Genomic DNA, 17,896 nt, shown 5'->3' on the forward strand with positions numbered 1-17,896 from the left:
GAACTGTGTTCAAGAATCCTGTAAAATAGGTGGTGTTCTCACTTACAGATGATGCGGGTCAGTTTCAGGGATATTAAGTGACTTGGCCACAACTGTGGCCATTAAGGCACTTACAACATTTTCAGAAGTAAGTGATGTATACAGTCTCAGTAATGTACATTTGATATTCAGATCAGTGTCAAATTATTCAAGCCTATAATTCAAGACCATACAGCCTTTGATTTCAAGATCACACAGCCTATAACACACTCTCTCACACACACACACACCATAACTTCATTTTATTATCCTTTACCGAGTTTTTAAAATTAATTTTTACTGGAGTATAGTTGATTTATTTCCCTTCCTTCTTTTCTTCTTTCCTCCTCTCGGTTTCTGGGTCTGTATGTTGGGACTTTCTCTGTTAATTCTTGGAGGTACAAAGATGAATGATAAACAAACTCTGGTTTCAAGCTTACTGCTTAGTGGAAGGGTTAAAATACAGACTTAACGACAATTAAAGGTTGAAAAAAGCAATGAGTGCAATAAGAGATGCAGAATGCTTTATGAGTTCAGAGGGAGAAGGGAAATTCCAGGGTCCGAACTCACTAGGAATTCACAGTTCACTGAACTGAGCAGATACTGAACTGGAAGTATAATGCAATGTTCAAGAACTGTACTGGAGGAGTTTTCCCTATGCTGTGTGCACCAAAGGAGGGAGAAACGGGACTTTCTTTCACAGCCTGAGGAAGGCTGATGACAGCAGCATGGGCAATAAGGGTGGGGATGGAGGGGGCCAGGGCTGGTTGTCCAGGACACCTCACAGCTGCCTGCCCTGGTGAATAGGATCTGCAGCCAGTGTAGAAAAGGCAGTGGTTGAGCAAAAGACCCTCAAAGGGAGGAGAGCTGGTACTGAGAAGTGAAGGAGCCTCAACGAGGGACTGGATCTTGGGTAAGGCTGTAATTCCAGCAGGGAGGCCACAAGGGTGTCTGGAACCCCAGCGACTCGTTTCAGCCCTCAGGAGTACAGAGCAAGGCAGAATTTCTTAGACCCGCTCTCCAGCCCACTACTGGGAGGGATGGGGGAATACTGCAATAACATGAACCTGTGGCCAGCAGTAGTGGACACGGAGAAGAACAAGAGGTGTGAATGATCATCAGCGGCCTCCGTGGTACCACCCGGGAGAGTGGACAGGGAAGAATTATACTGACTCAGAGGTCCTGAGTCTGGTTACTGGGAAACTGGGGTGTCACAGGGGAGGCAGGACTGGTGAGAAGTTATTTTGAAAGGGTGTTGAAGACTTGAGCACGCTTGAAGATGGAAAGGTAGCTATAAGAGATCAAACGTATGGACCAAGTCCTCTGGAGCAAGAGCGGAAGTCCAGGGTTGGCCATAGAAAAGCCATGTGTGAGGGGCGGGGTGGGGGGAACAGAGGACCAGTGAACCAGCAGGGACATTCTAGGGTCCCTGCCCCAGACAGAAGGCAGGGGCTTCCTGGGCCCACAGCATGTTCAAAATCTCTGGAATGTTCTTGGCATATAGATTTGGTGAAGGTATCTGTGCCCCTCGCCTGGGGCCCCCCAGTGTATTCCCTACACTGCAACTTTTCTGCAGAGCAAATCTGTTTCTTAAACATTCAACATGTCTGAATTTCGCAGCTACTCTGTGGCAGGCAACAGCTATGCCTCTGTTTAGAAACAACCTGTAGGCTTCTCTCCATAACTTCCTGTTGCCCTCAGGATGAATTCCTAACCTCCTTACAGTGGTGTTTAAGGCTTCTTATGATCTGGCCCCTGCTTACCACTCTAGTCTGACCTGTCCTCTCCTGACCTTGCACTCTGCAGTCCAGCCACATTGAACTGCTTGGAATCTTCCAGAAGAACTCAACCCCTGCCTGGAGGGCCTTTTACCATCTACCTCACTAATTCCTATTCTTCCTTGAGGTAGGCGCTTAGATGATACCTCCTCCAGGAAACTTTTTCTGGTTCCCAAGGCTATACTAGGTGCTTCATCTCTGTATTCCCAGATTACCTGATAGTAACCTCTATCAGAACCGTTATAAAACAACATGATAATCACTTGTTCCTGTCAATTACTTGTGAGGAGGGATTGTGTATGGTCATTATTAGTACTTTATTGATGTTCTATACCTATGGCTGATTCATGTTGAGGTTTAACAGAAAACAACAAAATTCTGTAAAGCAATTATCCTTCAATAAAAAATAAATTTAAAAAAAGCTTAAAAAATCACATGGAATATCATTGATAAAATTCTTTATTGTTCTTATCAACAATATTGGACAGCAAGGAGACTGACCCAGTCAATCCTAAAGGAAATCAAGCCTGAATAGTTGTTGGAAAGACTGAAGCTGAAACTCCAATACTGCGGCCACCAGATGTGAAGAGCTGATTCACTGGAAAAGACCCTGATGCTGGGAAAGATTGAGGGCAGGAGGAGAAGTAGGTGACAGAGGATGAGATGGTTGGATGGCATCGTTGACTCAATGGACATGAGTTTGAGCAAGTTCCAGGAGACAGTGAAGGACAGGGAAGCCTGGAGTGCTGTAGTCCATGGGGTTGTGAAGAGTCGGACATGACTGAGTGACTGAACAGCAACAATTGCTGATAAAACTCTTACTTACATGATTCCCCAGGGTATAGGTCAGTCCAGCTTCCATCAAAAGTGCTTGTGCCTGATCTCTTTCCACAGGATTAACCCAGGAGGCAGCTGAGACTGAACTCTCTGAACTGCTGTCAGGCCCAGGGGGAAATGTCTGAAGGGCAGAGTTGGTATGGAGCAAGGAGGAAGGGCTAGCTCCTTCCCTACCTTCTGAGGAGGAGAGGGGGTGAGTTGGTGACCGTAAGCCCTCAGAACAGAAGGAAGGATGGTGGGCCAGTGGTTCAAGTCCTTTGTTCATTTCTTCAGCAAATATGTTGCAGGTGCCAACCACGGAGTGGGCATATCAGGGACTGCAGTGTGAGAGTGAAAAGAGGGACACGGTTCCTGGCTTCAAGTGGTACGTAGTTCAGTTGAGGAGACACACAAGAGCAAAGATGATGAAAGAGAGGAAGGAGCGGCAACCAGCAGAGAACACAGCATGGGACCTAACTCAGGTTGGGAGGCCAGGGAAACACTGGGCAAGAAATGGTTTAGCTGAGATTGAGAAAGCTTAGGGTTAGGTTAGCCAGCCAGGGTAGAGCAGAGAATGTTCCAGAAAGAAGGAACAGCATGTCTGAAGACCTGCCTCAGGGCAAAAGCCTGGTACTTCTGAGGACTCTGGGGACACGTCTTTTGGAGCGAGCTGGAGGGCACTGTGTCCAGGGGTCTGAGGTCACAGAGGGGTCAAAGGGCGGGCCAAAGGGAAGAAGAATGCTGGGAATAGAAGCCAGTCAACCTGGGGTACTTGGTGGGAGCCAGGTCACATGGGGCTTTCAAAGCTACACAAGGAGCTGTATTTCATTCTGAGAAAATGAAGACCACTTAAGGGGCTGAGGCAGGTGACAGACATGGTTAAATTCCCATTTTAGAATGCTCACTCCACCAGCAGGTCAGGAAGACGGCAAGGATACAGGCCAGACGGCAAAGACTTGATGCAAGAAGGATAATGTTTTGCCCATGGGGGTGTCCACTCAATTCATTCACCTGCGCCAGAGGCTTGCGGGACCCAGAGGTGGCCTGCCAGCTCACCAGGCTCTCCCTAACATGCATCCTTTTCCAGGAAAAGTCTCTTCACTCTTGTTGCCAATAACAACTCCAGTGGCTAAATGTCCTCACCACCCCCGTTTTCCAGGCTTGCCATAAAAGGGGTCTCAGAGGAGTCCAGGGAAAAGAGGCGAGTTCAGAATTGGTCTGTTCCTAAACAGTGAAACAGGAGACGGTACAGACAAAGGCAGAGGGGACTCGACAAAGACTCAGAGACACAAAGTCGAGATGTGAGCCAAAGATGTGTGGGCCACAGGATGCAGGGCCAGAAAAGCTCCTTGTTTACGAAGTACATGTTTCCTAAAGGTGGAGCTGGACTTAAGCTCCTGTGAAAAGCAAACTGTGGAAAATGCCAGTGATTCATGGTGGAGGGGAATCAGCAGTAGAAAGAAAGCGAAACAGGTCAATTACCTCCATCCTGCCATCCCCAGGGACCTCGAAACTTGATTTTTGCAGAATGCACCGGAGAATACTCACTGGCCTCCCTCTATTCTGCTCTAAAGAAGGTGCCACTTTATTGTTCAGATTCACTGCATAAAATACAAATATTCATCCGGAGTTCTCTAATTAGCATCCAGAGAGCTGCCTGGGCTCTGTGGTGTAGGTTGAATCTTCCTTGCTTGCACCACAATGTATTAATAAAAGAGAAAGATGATTCACTCACATCACATCTCTCTGATCCGAGAAGTCTAAATATTTATGTGGTCTTTTGTTTCAAACATAGAACTTATTGTAAGCACCTTCTGAATCTCAAGTCTTTGTGCCTGACTTTAATTAACCATTAATAGGAACATTTACTGATTGGTGCGCAGGCTAAACAGGTTTTGGCTTCCTTTTGATTTCACAAGAAGAATCCACACCACCCCCCTATACCGAACTGATAAGAACTGACATCTGATTAGAAAAGGCAAAACTAATTAGAACTGGTGCAAAGGGGATTGTTTGAGTCACTTACATTAATGCACATTACAGTTAAATATCTGTCAGATTTTCCATTAACCCTCTTGCATTTCCATCTCTAGGATCAAATCTATTTCTTAACCTCATACCCCCTTTTTCCCTAGTTAGAAACTTGGTATTCAACAGGCTAAATTACCACTAATGCTTTAAATGCATAGCTCTTATGGACTGATGCAGCCATGGACAAAGACCTTGAAATGAGAATAATAGAAGCCATTCCCCTAACGATGGATTTAAACCCTATGTATTATGATTACAAGGCCAACATACTCTTCTTGCTACTGTGTTTATTTCTTCATGGAGGGAATCAAGAGTTAATTGTTGCTTTATACCAATTCACTTTATTGTGATCCAAGCTATTGCATACTAGGATGATAAAGTGAAATATGAATGAAAGTGGAATATCCAGCAGAGTTCTAGTCTATAAAAGGTTAAAATATCATGCTCAAAGTTGAACTTGAAAACTTGGGGAAAAGCCCAGATGATTTGTGCTCAGTTACTACATAAAGTGGATTTCAGGATGAGGATGAGATAGTAGGTGTACCCAATGGGAACCCAATAGTATTAGAGAAAGATGTCTCCTTCTGATTAAAAACTCACTGAGGAGAGGAACCATGCCTTCCTGATTTTTAGATGAATGCAATGAGGGTTCTTTGGATCACTTAAGCTTTTAGTTTTCAATTCCAGACACACTGTAGGTTCTCAATAAATTTTCATCATACAAATGAATGAATACATGCAAAAATTATGGTTTCACCCTCTTATAAAACTCTGTGACCCTGAACAGTTTCTGAAATCTTGATGGATCATGTGAAAGGAAAAGAGAGTGATTAAATTTTCTTTATCAGTTCAAAAATCTAACAAAGCCTTTGGATTTTTTGCTTTGCAAACTAAATCACATACCACTCCCTTGGGTTTTTCCCATTTTTATCAGGGGTCAGAGGTACCAGTAAGCCTGGCAACAAATCAGCCTAGTAACAGAAGCAGGAGTAAGTCCACAGTATGATGAAAATAGAGCAACTTGAAAACACTCTCTGATATTTTAATTTTTTAAAACTTACAATATTTTATTTTCTCCCTTACTATATCACACCTTCATCTTTTTTCTCAGTTGTAGTATCAGTAAATACTACTAGTAGAGTAGGGACTCAACAAATATTTTTTTGAATGAATGAATACAGCTATTGCTAGAGTGAAGAATAGAACTGTACTCAGTTTAGCTTAGAATATTTAGTTCTTGGCTCCAGGTTGGGCAAACAGGAGATTAGAGATCTGTAGATTGGGATAAGGCAACTGCAACAAAACTGGCTTAAATTTTGCCTGATGTAGAAAAAACTGAGAATGTAGACAATGGTGAAATGTCAAACAGATATCACAAAGAAAGACCCTATTAGCACAACTCAGACCACCTATAGCTATTTCCTTAGGCGGCATGGTATTTATCACTAGGCTTAAAATCAGATGAGTTACTGACTAACTCTAAGCAAGTTACTTAACCTCTCTAAGCCTCAGTGTCCTCATTTACTGATATTAAAAAAAAGATTAATAATGTCTACCATTGGGATGGTGAAGGACAGGGAAGCCTGGAGTGCTGCAGTCCATGGGGTCACAACGAGTCAGACACGACTGAGTGACTGAACAACAACCATTTGGATGATTTATAAATGGCATAGAGTTGGTACTCTTGTTAAAATAAACCAATGAACACCAATAGAACACAAGCAAAATCTCTTCTGCTAATTTTGCTGGTCAAGAGTTTTCAGTACAAATTATATTAACATATGTGTCTGGAAATTTACTCTCGATTCTGGCCTTAGCACTAGTTTCATGGGGCATCAAAAACAAATTTTGCTTCCTTTGTAAACATAAATGATGTACTATCAAAGATAAAATGAAAATATAAAAATAATGCTCCTTGCCTGCCATGTGCAACATTTGTACCAGCTCTTTCTCCTTTTGCCAGCCTAACCCAGCCAAGGTAAGTCATAATGGAAATCATCAAATGGTTGAGGGTCATTTGTGATGACCACCTAGATTTATCTCCCAAGTCTCTATCCTAATTTCAACTTTAGATTTTAGGTCACTTGTGAAATCATGAGTTTGTTACCATCTTTCAAATTCACTCCTGGATTCTGAGTATACTGACTAATCTTGTTTCCCAGCATTTTTAGGATTTTGGCTAGGTTCTGTCTTTGGCCCTTCATGCTCCTGACTTCCCCTCACTTGATTCTGGCCCCTAAAACCAAACCCTGGCACTAGCCTAACTGACTGACACTTTAACCAACCTCTATCCCCCAGCAAAGGGGTGAATTGAATGTTATATTGTTGTAGAACTATGAATTCACATTCTCCTACTAGAAACGGCATTCCCAGTTGATTGAAGGTTCTATTTTTTCTCTGGAACTTTCTCTGGGCAATTAAAAGGATTCAGAAGCATTGTCAATACATGAGAGAATGCTCCAATGTCAGCTAGGCCAATTGGGAAACAATCTTTTGAGTGTTCATCTTTAAGATTAGCTACACCCAAGACTAACTTAAAGATGAGGGGAGGAGAACACTGTTTGATTTATGCCAATGGTTGATATATAGAGTACTGAAGGATAAACTTGGCTAGGTAGAGAGAGTGGGTTGAAGTTCCTAATATATGATCGAAGAACTTGGCTTTAAACTAAAAAGGAAATGTATAAATTTATGTTTTGGTCATAACAAACCATCCATTCACTGGCTGCCTTCCCTCTCAGAATTTTTAGAGATGGGAAAATTCTAAACCAAATATAGAATCCACTCGAGTTTCATGGCTCTAATGTTAGAAAAAAAAAATTCACACTTTCAAGTGTCTGATTATATAGCTCTGAAAAAGACTGTATTCTAGTTGAAGAGGTTAAGGCTTTGAATTGAACTCTCATGAGCCCTGGTCAACCAATAATTCTCTTACACCTTAAAGGAAGTATTCAGTGACTTGAAGATAAATCAGAACTGCATGCACTGCACCCCTCTCCTGCCCTCTCCCATAACCTTCCAATAGGAAAAAGAAGAAAATTATAGCCAGGAGGGATTTCCATTTGCCAAGCCCCAAACATCAGCAAGACAGAGTTGCTGAAGACATTTTGTGAAACACCAAATACCATTTGTTCTCCCAGCCTCCAGGGAATGGATTACTTAAAACCACTCCAGGCATGGAATGATAAAAATGTCGCCCAACAATTCGATTATGCTGTATCCAACTCTTGGGTGTCATTCACATCTAGAAGAACAGGGTACCCAATAAAGAGAGAAGGACATATGAACCCCTCAATTTCAGCCTCTGCCTGAGCATGCAGCCCTGTGTGGGTTCAGAGTTCTGACGCTGAAGAGAAGGTCATCTTTGCCTAGCCTACTGGGTAAATTCTAAACAAATGATCAACAAATTCAATCTACTATTTTGTAGCAGAGAGCCAAGATTTCCACCATTCCCAAACTAGAGTGTCCCAATTAGCATATCTCATTAGTAAATCTTTCTATGTTTGACACAAAGTGAGTATGACAAGCAGAAAAAAAAAAATCCATGACTACTATTTTTGTTCAGGGTTCTTTAGTTGATAAACATAAGAACTGTTTAATTTCCAATCCCTGTTTGCCCATAACTTTGGTCATGAGTATCAGAGATTTGGCTAATCTGAAATGAGAACACAGTTCTCTACTCTCTGCTATGAATGGCAGAGTTAAAACTACCCTCTTGGAGTTGAGAATACTTGGCAACATACTGGATGAGACAATAAAAATGGAAAAACCTAGAAATATGTACATCCAAGTGAAAATCCCTTCTCAAAATGATCATCTTGGGAAGCAACTCATTTACTTCTTTATTATATTCAGAGAAATTTCACAAAGAAAATTTGCAATGCAGTTCCATCATACTGTAGTTATTCTTTGTTTTTTTGACCCAATGTAGCAATACTCAGTTTGACTGTTTTCAAAAATAACCCTGACAAGATGAATATTACTGTATTGATAATAATCTCCTTGATGTGCTAAAAGCTTTGAAGACAATCCCTGGGAAAAAACTCGGCAACTGTAACAGCACCATGATGAGAATGGGCCCAACCCCTCTAAACATGAATGCTTTCAAGAGGGTGACATTTGACTACAGAACTGTGATACACTTGCTCACAACTCAGACACAGGACACTTGAGTCATACTTCATCAAACTGTTGAGTCGGAAGGGACAATACAGTTCAATTGATAAGGTTGAGGATTAGGCTTTGAATGGAGAGCCACTGCCTGCCAGCCAATGTCACCCACCATTTCTGCTCCCTGAGGTCCTTCTAGAAGATGAAAATTATCTTGGCATCATAAGTGTCGCATGTACCAGGAAAAGTAAAAAACTATCTAACACACTGGAAGATGCTTGTTAGTTTGTCCATTAGCACCCATTGGGGTGCTTGGGCCCTGGGGAGCTGGGGTGGAGGCCAAGGGGTCAGAAATGTGGTGGACAGTTGTTGCTATGAGTGATGGAGGCGGAAATAGGACAGAGGATGTTGGAGGTGGCAGGAAGGCTCCCAAAGAAGGGCTGATGGGGCACCAAAGAGCTATATTTCCTGTTGCACATTGTTTATTTTGGTTAAGCTTCATAATGCTCATTCTCAGGAAGGTCAAAGGTCACACAGATACTTTTTGATTTTTTTTTTTTAACAACTCTGAAGGTAATTCAAGATGAGACTTTACTACCCCCCAAACTTAATTTACTATGTAGATTATGTAAATATGGCTCAGTATTATAAGAAATATTTCTTTTGAGAATTTCACAATGATCTACAAACTCATATCCAAGCAAATCCTACTTGTGAGTGGTACAGCCTCATGGCTGAAAGTACAGCCTTCAAAGTAGACCATTAGAATCATGCGTCTGCTACTTGTTATCCATGTAACTTTGGAAAACTTACTTCTCTGAGCCTCAACTGTTTCAGTTGTAACATGAGAATAATAGTAATTACTTTATATGAGTAAATGAGATACCAGTAAGGGAGACAGAAGTCATGTTAGTCATAAGTAGTCAATAAATCATGACTCTTAGTAATATCTCATTATTTATTATTTCCACTTTTACGATCAGAAGTCCAGGCCCAGGAAAGGCAAATCATTACCCACTCACCATAGTGCTAGACAGAACTAAGGTAAGTTCTCTTTTATTCCTCGAGTACTGCTTATGTTAAAATCTGAGACTTACTACAAGGGATCTCCTACATAAAAGTAATGCTTGTTAAAAATATTTTGATATCATGTAAGGCCTTTTTCATGATAAGCACAGTAGTAGCCAACTTTATACTAGATGCTGGCCTAAGAAAGATATCACCTATTCTCCCCAAATCCTAGGATATACATTATTACCCTCATTTACAGGTGAGAAAACTAAGGCTTACAGAGGTTCACTGGTTTGACTGAGGTTTATACAGCTAGACTATCCGAGTAAGAATTTAAACCCAGATTCAGTCACAGCAAAATGGCTACACATAATATTAGAAAGTAATTCCACAACACTGTTTGTTTTCAAATGATCCCAAAATTACCCATGTTAAAAATGGAACTTTGTAAAGTACACACAGCACTCTACTCCAAGCCCATTCTTCACAATCTACGATGTAGGCGGTTAAGAACCGAGAGCTTTCTGTGGGACACAGCTCTTGAATCCTGGCTGGGTCTGGTTTCCTCCTGGCGTGTATCTAGGGCGAAGGTTAACTTGGCCGCGGTCTGTGCTGCCGGTGGCATTCTGTTCTGGGCAGCAGCCGCACAAACGACTCGAGGAATGTGATTGGAATGAGGCTCTGTGCTGTCACACTGTCCTGACATATTGTTTTGACATGTCACATGCTGTCTTTGTGCTTGGACACTAACAGAGACCTGTCAAATTACATGCACAAAGCAACATCCAGTCTCCCTTCCTGACTTCCTTCCTTCCGTCCTCCCTTCACTTATTCCAGGAAGGATTTTTTCCCTTTCAAATTCCCTGGGGAGCAGCTCTGATTCACCAGTGCTCTGGAGACAGAGCTATCTCCTCACACGATTCCTGTTTGGGGCAGAATAAGATCTCCGCTTTATGTTAACCGCAGGATATAAGGTAACCACAGCCTTTTTTTTTTTTTTTTTTTCTGTTTGTAGTCATGACAATTTCACCCTTTAACATTAACTCACACATTACTTTCTCCAGCAATCTTCCCTGATGTCCCCCTGCTCGGTAAATACCCAGCCTTTGTGCTCCATGTATCATTATCCTTTCCATTCAGTATTAAGATGATTGTCTTAAAAGCCTGTTGCCCTCTCCAGACTGAACTTGAAGACAGAGAACAGGTCTTACTTGTGGGGGGTACTCAAGCCTTATGCAAAAGCGTGGAGTCACAGCAGGATCTACTATGATGGGCTGGACATTTAGACATCTCAGTGGGTTGGTGTGGGTGGATATTTGTCATTCAACACTCTTAATATCACATCTGGCCTTATTTCAGTACTCAGCATAATCACTACATCATACACACGGCAGGGACTCGGAACACGCATGTCGACTTAATGACCGATTTATCGACTGAATGAATAGGCACCAGGCATGGGCATTATCAGAAGATTACTGCCAACTGGACATGCCACTAAAGGCACCGATCCTCAGGCAACATTCTTAACAAGCAAGAGCAGACCCCAGGGACAGTGCCGCTCTACAAGGAAGATGCTCTTGCCTCCGGACGCCTCACGGGAACCGTCAGGAGGCCTTCAGAGGCATCTGTCAGGACCACTGCTGTCTCTGGGGTCTTGATTCTGTCCTGACGCGAGCACAGCGGCAAGCAGAGCATGCTGAGCGGGCTCGGCGGTGTCTGGGGACTCTGGGTGGGGAGCGGCGCGGCCCTTACCTGCCTGTGCTGCGGGGAGACTTGGTACCCCAGTCCCGTGATAGGCTGATTCTGCATCTTCTGCAGGAGGATCTTTTGCTGCAGTGGCAGCGGGGCCCTCAGCAAGGGCTGGTTCGAGAGCGGCTGGGTGGGCTGGGCCGCGGGCTGCGGCGCGGGTGGCTGCGGCTGCGGCTGCTGCGGCGGCGGCGGCTGCTGTTGCGGCGGCGGCTGCGGCTGCGGCTGCTGCGGGGGCTGCTGCGGCGGCTGCACCGTGACGGAGCTCTGCTGCGGCTGCTGCTGGGTGTAATGCAAGAGTGAAGGCTTGCTCTGGGAAGGCAACACGGAAGGCATCTGCTGGTTGGCTTGATCCGAGTTGAAATGGAACAAAGGCTTGGTGCTGCCGTGCCGGGGCTCCATGGCCGGGTGCGGGTTGCTCAGGAAGCTCCGGCTGAGGTCCTGCGGCTTGGGTTGCAGGAGCACGTCCAGCGGCCCCCCCTGGGCCGAGGGGCTGGCCTTGTACAGGTAGTTCGCCATGACCTTCGACGGGTTGCCGCCGCCTGCGACCCCCGGCATGGTGGTGCTCTGGGGGCTGAACGGCTGCTGGCCGAAGGAGGGGCTGGGGATTTTCTCCTGCCCGAAGGGACCTGGGGAGGGCCCTGCCGAGGAGGCCAAGGCCGGCCAGCTGGCGGGCTGGTGCTGCTGCTGTTGCTGGTGCATCCGGACGTGCTGCTGCCTGTTGGCGGCAATCTGCTTGAGCTGCTGGGCGTGGGACACTTCCTGCCAGCTGGGCAGGGCCCGGGCCGCTCCGGAGGCTGGCGGGGGCTGCGCCTGGCTCTGGGGGACCGACGGGATCGGGGATGAAGCGGAGAGGCCCGAGCTGGCCATGGAGAACGGGGGCCCCGCGGATGAGGGCCTCAACTGCGGGGAGCCCGAAGGGCCCTGGGTCAGGCCAGGGGAGTATTCGCTTTTGATCACCGTCTTCTCCAGGGGCAAGGACGGCCGGGGAGTGCTCCGCTGGCTCTGCTGACCCAAGTCGATGTTAAACGGGTCATCCTGCTTTATGGTGGCATTGATCATGTTCTCCAGCTCAAGGTCGCTCATGGGAGGCACAGATATGTTGGTCAGTTCGTTAAACAGCTCCTGCAGTTCGGGATCCATCAGCTGCTCCCCGGGATCATCTCCGTACCGGTTAGAGAAAATATTCTCCTGGGTCACTTGGCCATCCCCGTGCTTGCTGCAAGACAGCGTCTCTCCAGGCTCCTTCTTCACTTCCTTTAAGCCCATGTTGAACAGACCATTTCCAGGAGAGTGGGTAGGAGGGGGCGGCAGCGTGGCAGTCTTTCTCAGGGGTGCTTGGCTCATGGGCAAGGTCCCCGACATCATCTGACTTTGTCCATTATTTACTGGGAGGCCCCCTGGTCCTGCAGCGAGATTTTCGCTGACACGGATTCTTTTGATATCAAGGAACGAGTTGTCGACAAAGCCATTGGGCCTCTTGCTGTTGGCAGGAGACAGGTTAACGATCTGTTTTCTTTTCAAGGAACCCTGGAGCTGAAAGACAGATGGGGAATAGAAAAAAAAACAGAGCATGAGATATTAATCCAGGTATGTGTGTAGTCAAAGGAGACAGAATATTTGAATGTTCTTCCATTTACACGTGTGCAGGATGAATTCAAAAAAGAAAGCACAAATGCGGCCCAGTGTGGAAGATAAGGAAACTTAACAATAGCACAGACAGGGCAAAATGTTTCTGGAGGAGCATGCCAACGAAGGGTGGGAGGTCACAGAGGTTCCCATGATTGGTACCCTGGTCAGTGGGTGAAGAATCCATCACATGTCATTGGGAGTTATTGATAATAACTATGGTTAATCACCAAAGTGGTGCTGTTTTCTGCAACAGGCCAAACTATTCCACACGCATGCACACACAACCACACAGACACAGGCCACTGGACTGAGCATAATTTTGACCAAGATGGGAAACAGCACAGAGTCTAAAGCTGAGACCCAATTTCCAGTTTCTTTTGCAGATTCAATTCCTTCACCACTCTTATCCTCTAAGTGAGTAATTAGAATGTTTGCCTTGCCTAAGGAGACAGTCTCTCTGTTGTTTAACTATTTTTCTTCCTATGATTCTGTGGCTTTGCATTCAAGACCCTGTAGCAACACTGTGTGGGTGCATGGCATCTATGGGATTATCACTTATCATCTGAAACCCTCTAAGCACGGATTTTCCTGGGGATTCATTTTTCATGTGGCCTGTCTCTAAGTCTTTTAGCCAAAGCCGAGGTGTAGAGAGGCAGTACTGCATGATGGTTAAGTACTCAGGCTCTGGAACTAGTTAAGGTGAGCTCAAACCCAATCTGTCACTGAGCGCTAAGTGATTCTGGCTCTTGACTTCTCCAAGCCTCAATTTCCTTACCTGGAAAATGGGCACAGGACCACTTAACTCATAGAAAGACATGAGACACTGGCTATCTAATTTTACGTTTGGTATTGTATATGTTTCAGTGTTACTCTTTCAATCGTCCTACCCTCTCCTTCCCACTCTGTGTCCACAAACTTGTACTGGGAACTCAAATGCAGTGCTCTGTGACAACCCAGAGGTGGGGGATGGGTTGGGAGGCAGGAGGAAGGTTCACAAGGGGTGGGACATACATATACCTATGGCTGATTCAAGTTGGTACATGGCAGAAACCAACACAATGGTGCAAAGCCATTATCCTCCAATTTAAAATTAATACGTTCAAACAAAAAACCAAAACAATTACCAAAAAAGAAAGACATGAGACATGCAAACATTTAGCACAGGCCATCCCCTAGAGAAGGAAATGGCAACCCACTCCAGTATTCTTGCCTGGAAAATCCCATGGACTGAGGATCCTGGTAGGCTACAGTCCATGGGGTCGCAAAGAGTTGGACACAGCTGAGCGCCTTCACTTTCACTTTACCAAAATAAGAACTCAATAAAGTATATTTTATAAAAAATATGGCTTATTATATTCTCAGAGAGGAGCATCTCTCTAAACAGCAACAAAATATCAAAGGACTTCAGTCACTCATTCAGTGATTAGACTGTATTCCATTAACTTCAGACATTATATAGAGAGATTTAAGAACCAGTAAATTAATAAGAAACATAAAATATACACCGTTGATCTTGAGATGCTTGTTGCTTTGCCTCTAAAATGGGAGGCTATATGTAGCAAAATGTGGCTTTCCCAGTGCAGCTGAACCACTTCAATTATTTCTGTTTGCTCAGGATAACCAGAAATTACCTGAGGCAGAAGGACATTTCCCAGATACAAAATTCTATCACTTCTCCCGTCCTCCCTTTTCTCTTACCATCACTCCTCCACCCTCCTGAAGATTCCAGGTAACTTAATTAGAAAGTGAAATTAATATTTTAATTATTACTCTTTAATTTTTAATATTTTAAAAAATATTTATATTTTTAATATTTTAATTTAAAAAATTTAAAATATTTTAAATATGTTTTAATATTTAATATTTTAATTATGAGCACCTATTACTTCAGCCACCTGATGCAAAGAACTGACTCATTTGAAAAGCCCCTGATGCTGGGAAAGATTGAAGGTGGGAGGAGAAGGGGATGACAGAGGATGAGATGGTTGAATGGCATCACCGACTCAATGGACATGAATCTGAGTAAACTCTGGGAGTTGGTGATGGGCAGGGAGGCCTGGTGTGCTGTGGTCCATGCGGATGCAAAGTGTCAGACATGACTGAGTGACTGAACTGAACTGAGCAACTATTACATACCAAGTGTTTAAATTATGATTATGTTATTTTCCTTACTGTTTACAACAACCCCATTAAATATGTTTTACTTCATAGGTAAGGAAACCAAGGCTCAGGGAGGCTAAGTAAGTTGCCCAGTGTCGCACAGCAAGTAGATGGGGAAACAGTGGAAACAGTGACAGACTTTATTTTCTTGGGCTCCAAAATCACTGCAGATGGTGACTGCAGCCATGAAATTAAAAGACGCTTGCTCCTTGGAAGAAAGTTATGTCCAACTTAGACAGCATATTAAAAAGCAGAGACATTACTTTGCCAACAAAGGTCCGTCTAGTCAAGGCTATGGTTTTTCCAGTGGTCATGTATGGATGTGAGAGATGGACTACAAAGAAAGCTGAGTGCCGAAGAATTGATGCTTTTGAACTGTGGTGTTGGAGAAGACTCTTGAGAGTCCCTTGGACTGCAAGGAGATCAAACCAGCCAATCCTAAAGGAAATCAGTCCTGAATATTCATTGGAAGGACTGATGCTGAAGCGGAAATCCCAATACTTTAGCTACCTGATGTGAAGAGCTGACTCATTTGAAAGGGCCCTGATGCTGGAAAAGATTGAAGGTGGGAGGAGAAGGGGATGACAGAGGATGAGATGGTTGGATGGCATCACTGACTCGATCCACATGAGTTTGAGTAAACTCCGGGAGTTGGTGATGGACAGGGTGGCCTGGCATGCTGTGGTTCATGGGGTTGCAAAGAGTCGGACATGACTGAGTGACTGAACTGAACTGAACTGGGCAGTTCTAAAGCATGTGTCATTTCCACTATTTGATGCTGGAGTCAGCTTGTTTAGGGGTAGGGTTTGCCTTGTGTAAGAGGGAGGGGGCAGTGAGCACAGGATGCGGAACCAGAGAATGGTGGGGACACGGTCTAGGGCTGAGTGTGAACAATATGTTCCTTGTCATGTAGTTCAACAATACCTGTTTCATTAATCCATCACCTGAGGTTGTGCCCCTCATAAGTGTATATAGTTACGGAGGATGTACCATGTTCATATAACCAGTGCTTACATTTTACCATTGCTAATGGGTAATCAGGAAAAGGAACCTGACCCAAGCTGGGCTAATCACTCCTTCCAGGAAGATTTTGAAATTGGAGAAAGTGAAGCGAGGCTCTTTTGGGGTGGCTGCGTGGTCATTTATGGGCTTCCCTTGTGGCTCAACAGTAAAGAAACTGCCTGCAATGTGGGAGACCCAGGTTAGATCCCTGGGTTAGGAAGATCCCCTGGAGGAGGAAATGGTAACCCACTCCAGTATTCTTGTCTGGAGAAGTCCATGGACAGAGGAGCCTAGCAGGCTACAGTTCATGGGGTCACAAAGAGTTGGACATGACTGAGCAACTAACACTCTTAACACACTGCTGTTTATAAAACCTGTGAAGTATTGCACCATTAACCAACCAGAACCACAGAGGAAGAAAGTCTGTGGAAAGAGAATGATGGAGAGAGAAAGGACACAAATTTTGAGAGCATCTGAGGGCCTGATTTCAACATGAGGCCACCTCTACTGCTCTCCTTGTTTTCCTTGCTACACTGTGGAATCTTTATAATAAAGTCTCCTTTTTCCTTAAGCTAACATGAGTTGGGCTTCTGTTACTTTCAGCCAAGAGCCCGAACTAATAAGTCCCATGAGATCTAACACTGGGGGATGAGCAGTTTGCAACAAGGGGTAGGGTGCACTTTGTCCCTGGTTGTGGAGCTTTTATTTTCCCCATCTTTGCTGTATCACCATGTTTCCCTGATTCTTAATGTCATCTCTCCCCTGATGGAGGCCAACATTATCACAGAACACTGTCAGTCATCACTACATCTGGCGCCCACTGAAAGTGGTCACTGTTCTCAGGGGGTCAGAAACAGCACACACTGCAGAGAGGCAGCCACGCTGCCTCAAAAGTGGCCATGCTGATTTATTTCAGCACAAGTTACGTTTTGAAGGTTTTTTTTTTTTTTTTCACACTGAGTAAAGAACAAACAAAGGAAAACATTCTTTTTCCAGGTTTGGGTTATTGCCTTTGATTTATTTTCCACTGCTTTGAAAAAACCTGTTCTTCCAGATTCTCCTACAGCTCAGGCCACTCCCTGGGCAGCTCAGTACATACCCTGGGAAGCAGCTCCAGCACTTTCTCTAAGTTATCAGGACTGGAGAGGCAGTGATAGAATTAGCGGTGGTAATAGCAGCAGCAGTAGTAATAATAGCAATAACAACAGTCATTTATTGAGGGCTGTGTGCTAGGCCTTATGCTAAGCTCTTTGCATGGGCTTAGCATATTAATTGTGCTAAATTAAATTAAATCTCATTTAACTCTCACAAACAACTCTTAAGAATCTTTGCAACAACAACTCTATAAGGTTGATACTATTTCTACCCTCTCCCCTCCCTTTCACCGGTGAGCCAGTTGAGGTTGGGAGACTGAATGACTCTTCAAGGTCACACAAATACTAAGCAATAAAGGCCAGAATCAAACCAAGCATTCCCACTGCAGAGCCTGTGCCAGGTAGTAAATGGCACCCAGGCCCTGAAGAGGGAAGTGGTGCCCACACATGGGTATTGAGGACACTGGCCCAGGGTCTAGTCCTGATTCTGGCATT

The 17,896-nt window shown here is 44.4% G+C and overlaps 1 protein-coding gene and 1 long non-coding RNA gene across 2 annotated transcripts in view; one reads left to right on the forward strand and one right to left on the reverse strand.

The window, feature by feature from the left end:
- The window catches only part of MAML2 (mastermind like transcriptional coactivator 2), a 392,770-nt gene that overhangs the window by 117,314 nt on the left and 257,560 nt on the right, over nucleotides 1-17,896 (reverse strand). Inside the window, exon 2 of the mRNA XM_070473659.1 lies at nucleotides 11,520-13,049. Within this exon, the coding sequence (XP_070329760.1) occupies nucleotides 11,520-13,049 (1,530 nt within the window). The remainder of the gene's footprint in view (nucleotides 1-11,519; nucleotides 13,050-17,896) is intronic.
- On the forward strand, nucleotides 10,557-16,878 carry LOC139037201 (uncharacterized). The gene is made up of 4 exons (XR_011490061.1): nucleotides 10,557-10,738; nucleotides 13,039-13,103; nucleotides 14,761-14,874; nucleotides 15,357-16,878. It is a non-coding gene; the product is annotated as an uncharacterized lncRNA (long non-coding RNA).

Source organism: Odocoileus virginianus, chromosome 10 (assembly GCF_023699985.2).
Source record: "Odocoileus virginianus isolate 20LAN1187 ecotype Illinois chromosome 10, Ovbor_1.2, whole genome shotgun sequence".
Classification (NCBI taxonomy): domain Eukaryota; kingdom Metazoa; phylum Chordata; class Mammalia; order Artiodactyla; family Cervidae; genus Odocoileus; species Odocoileus virginianus.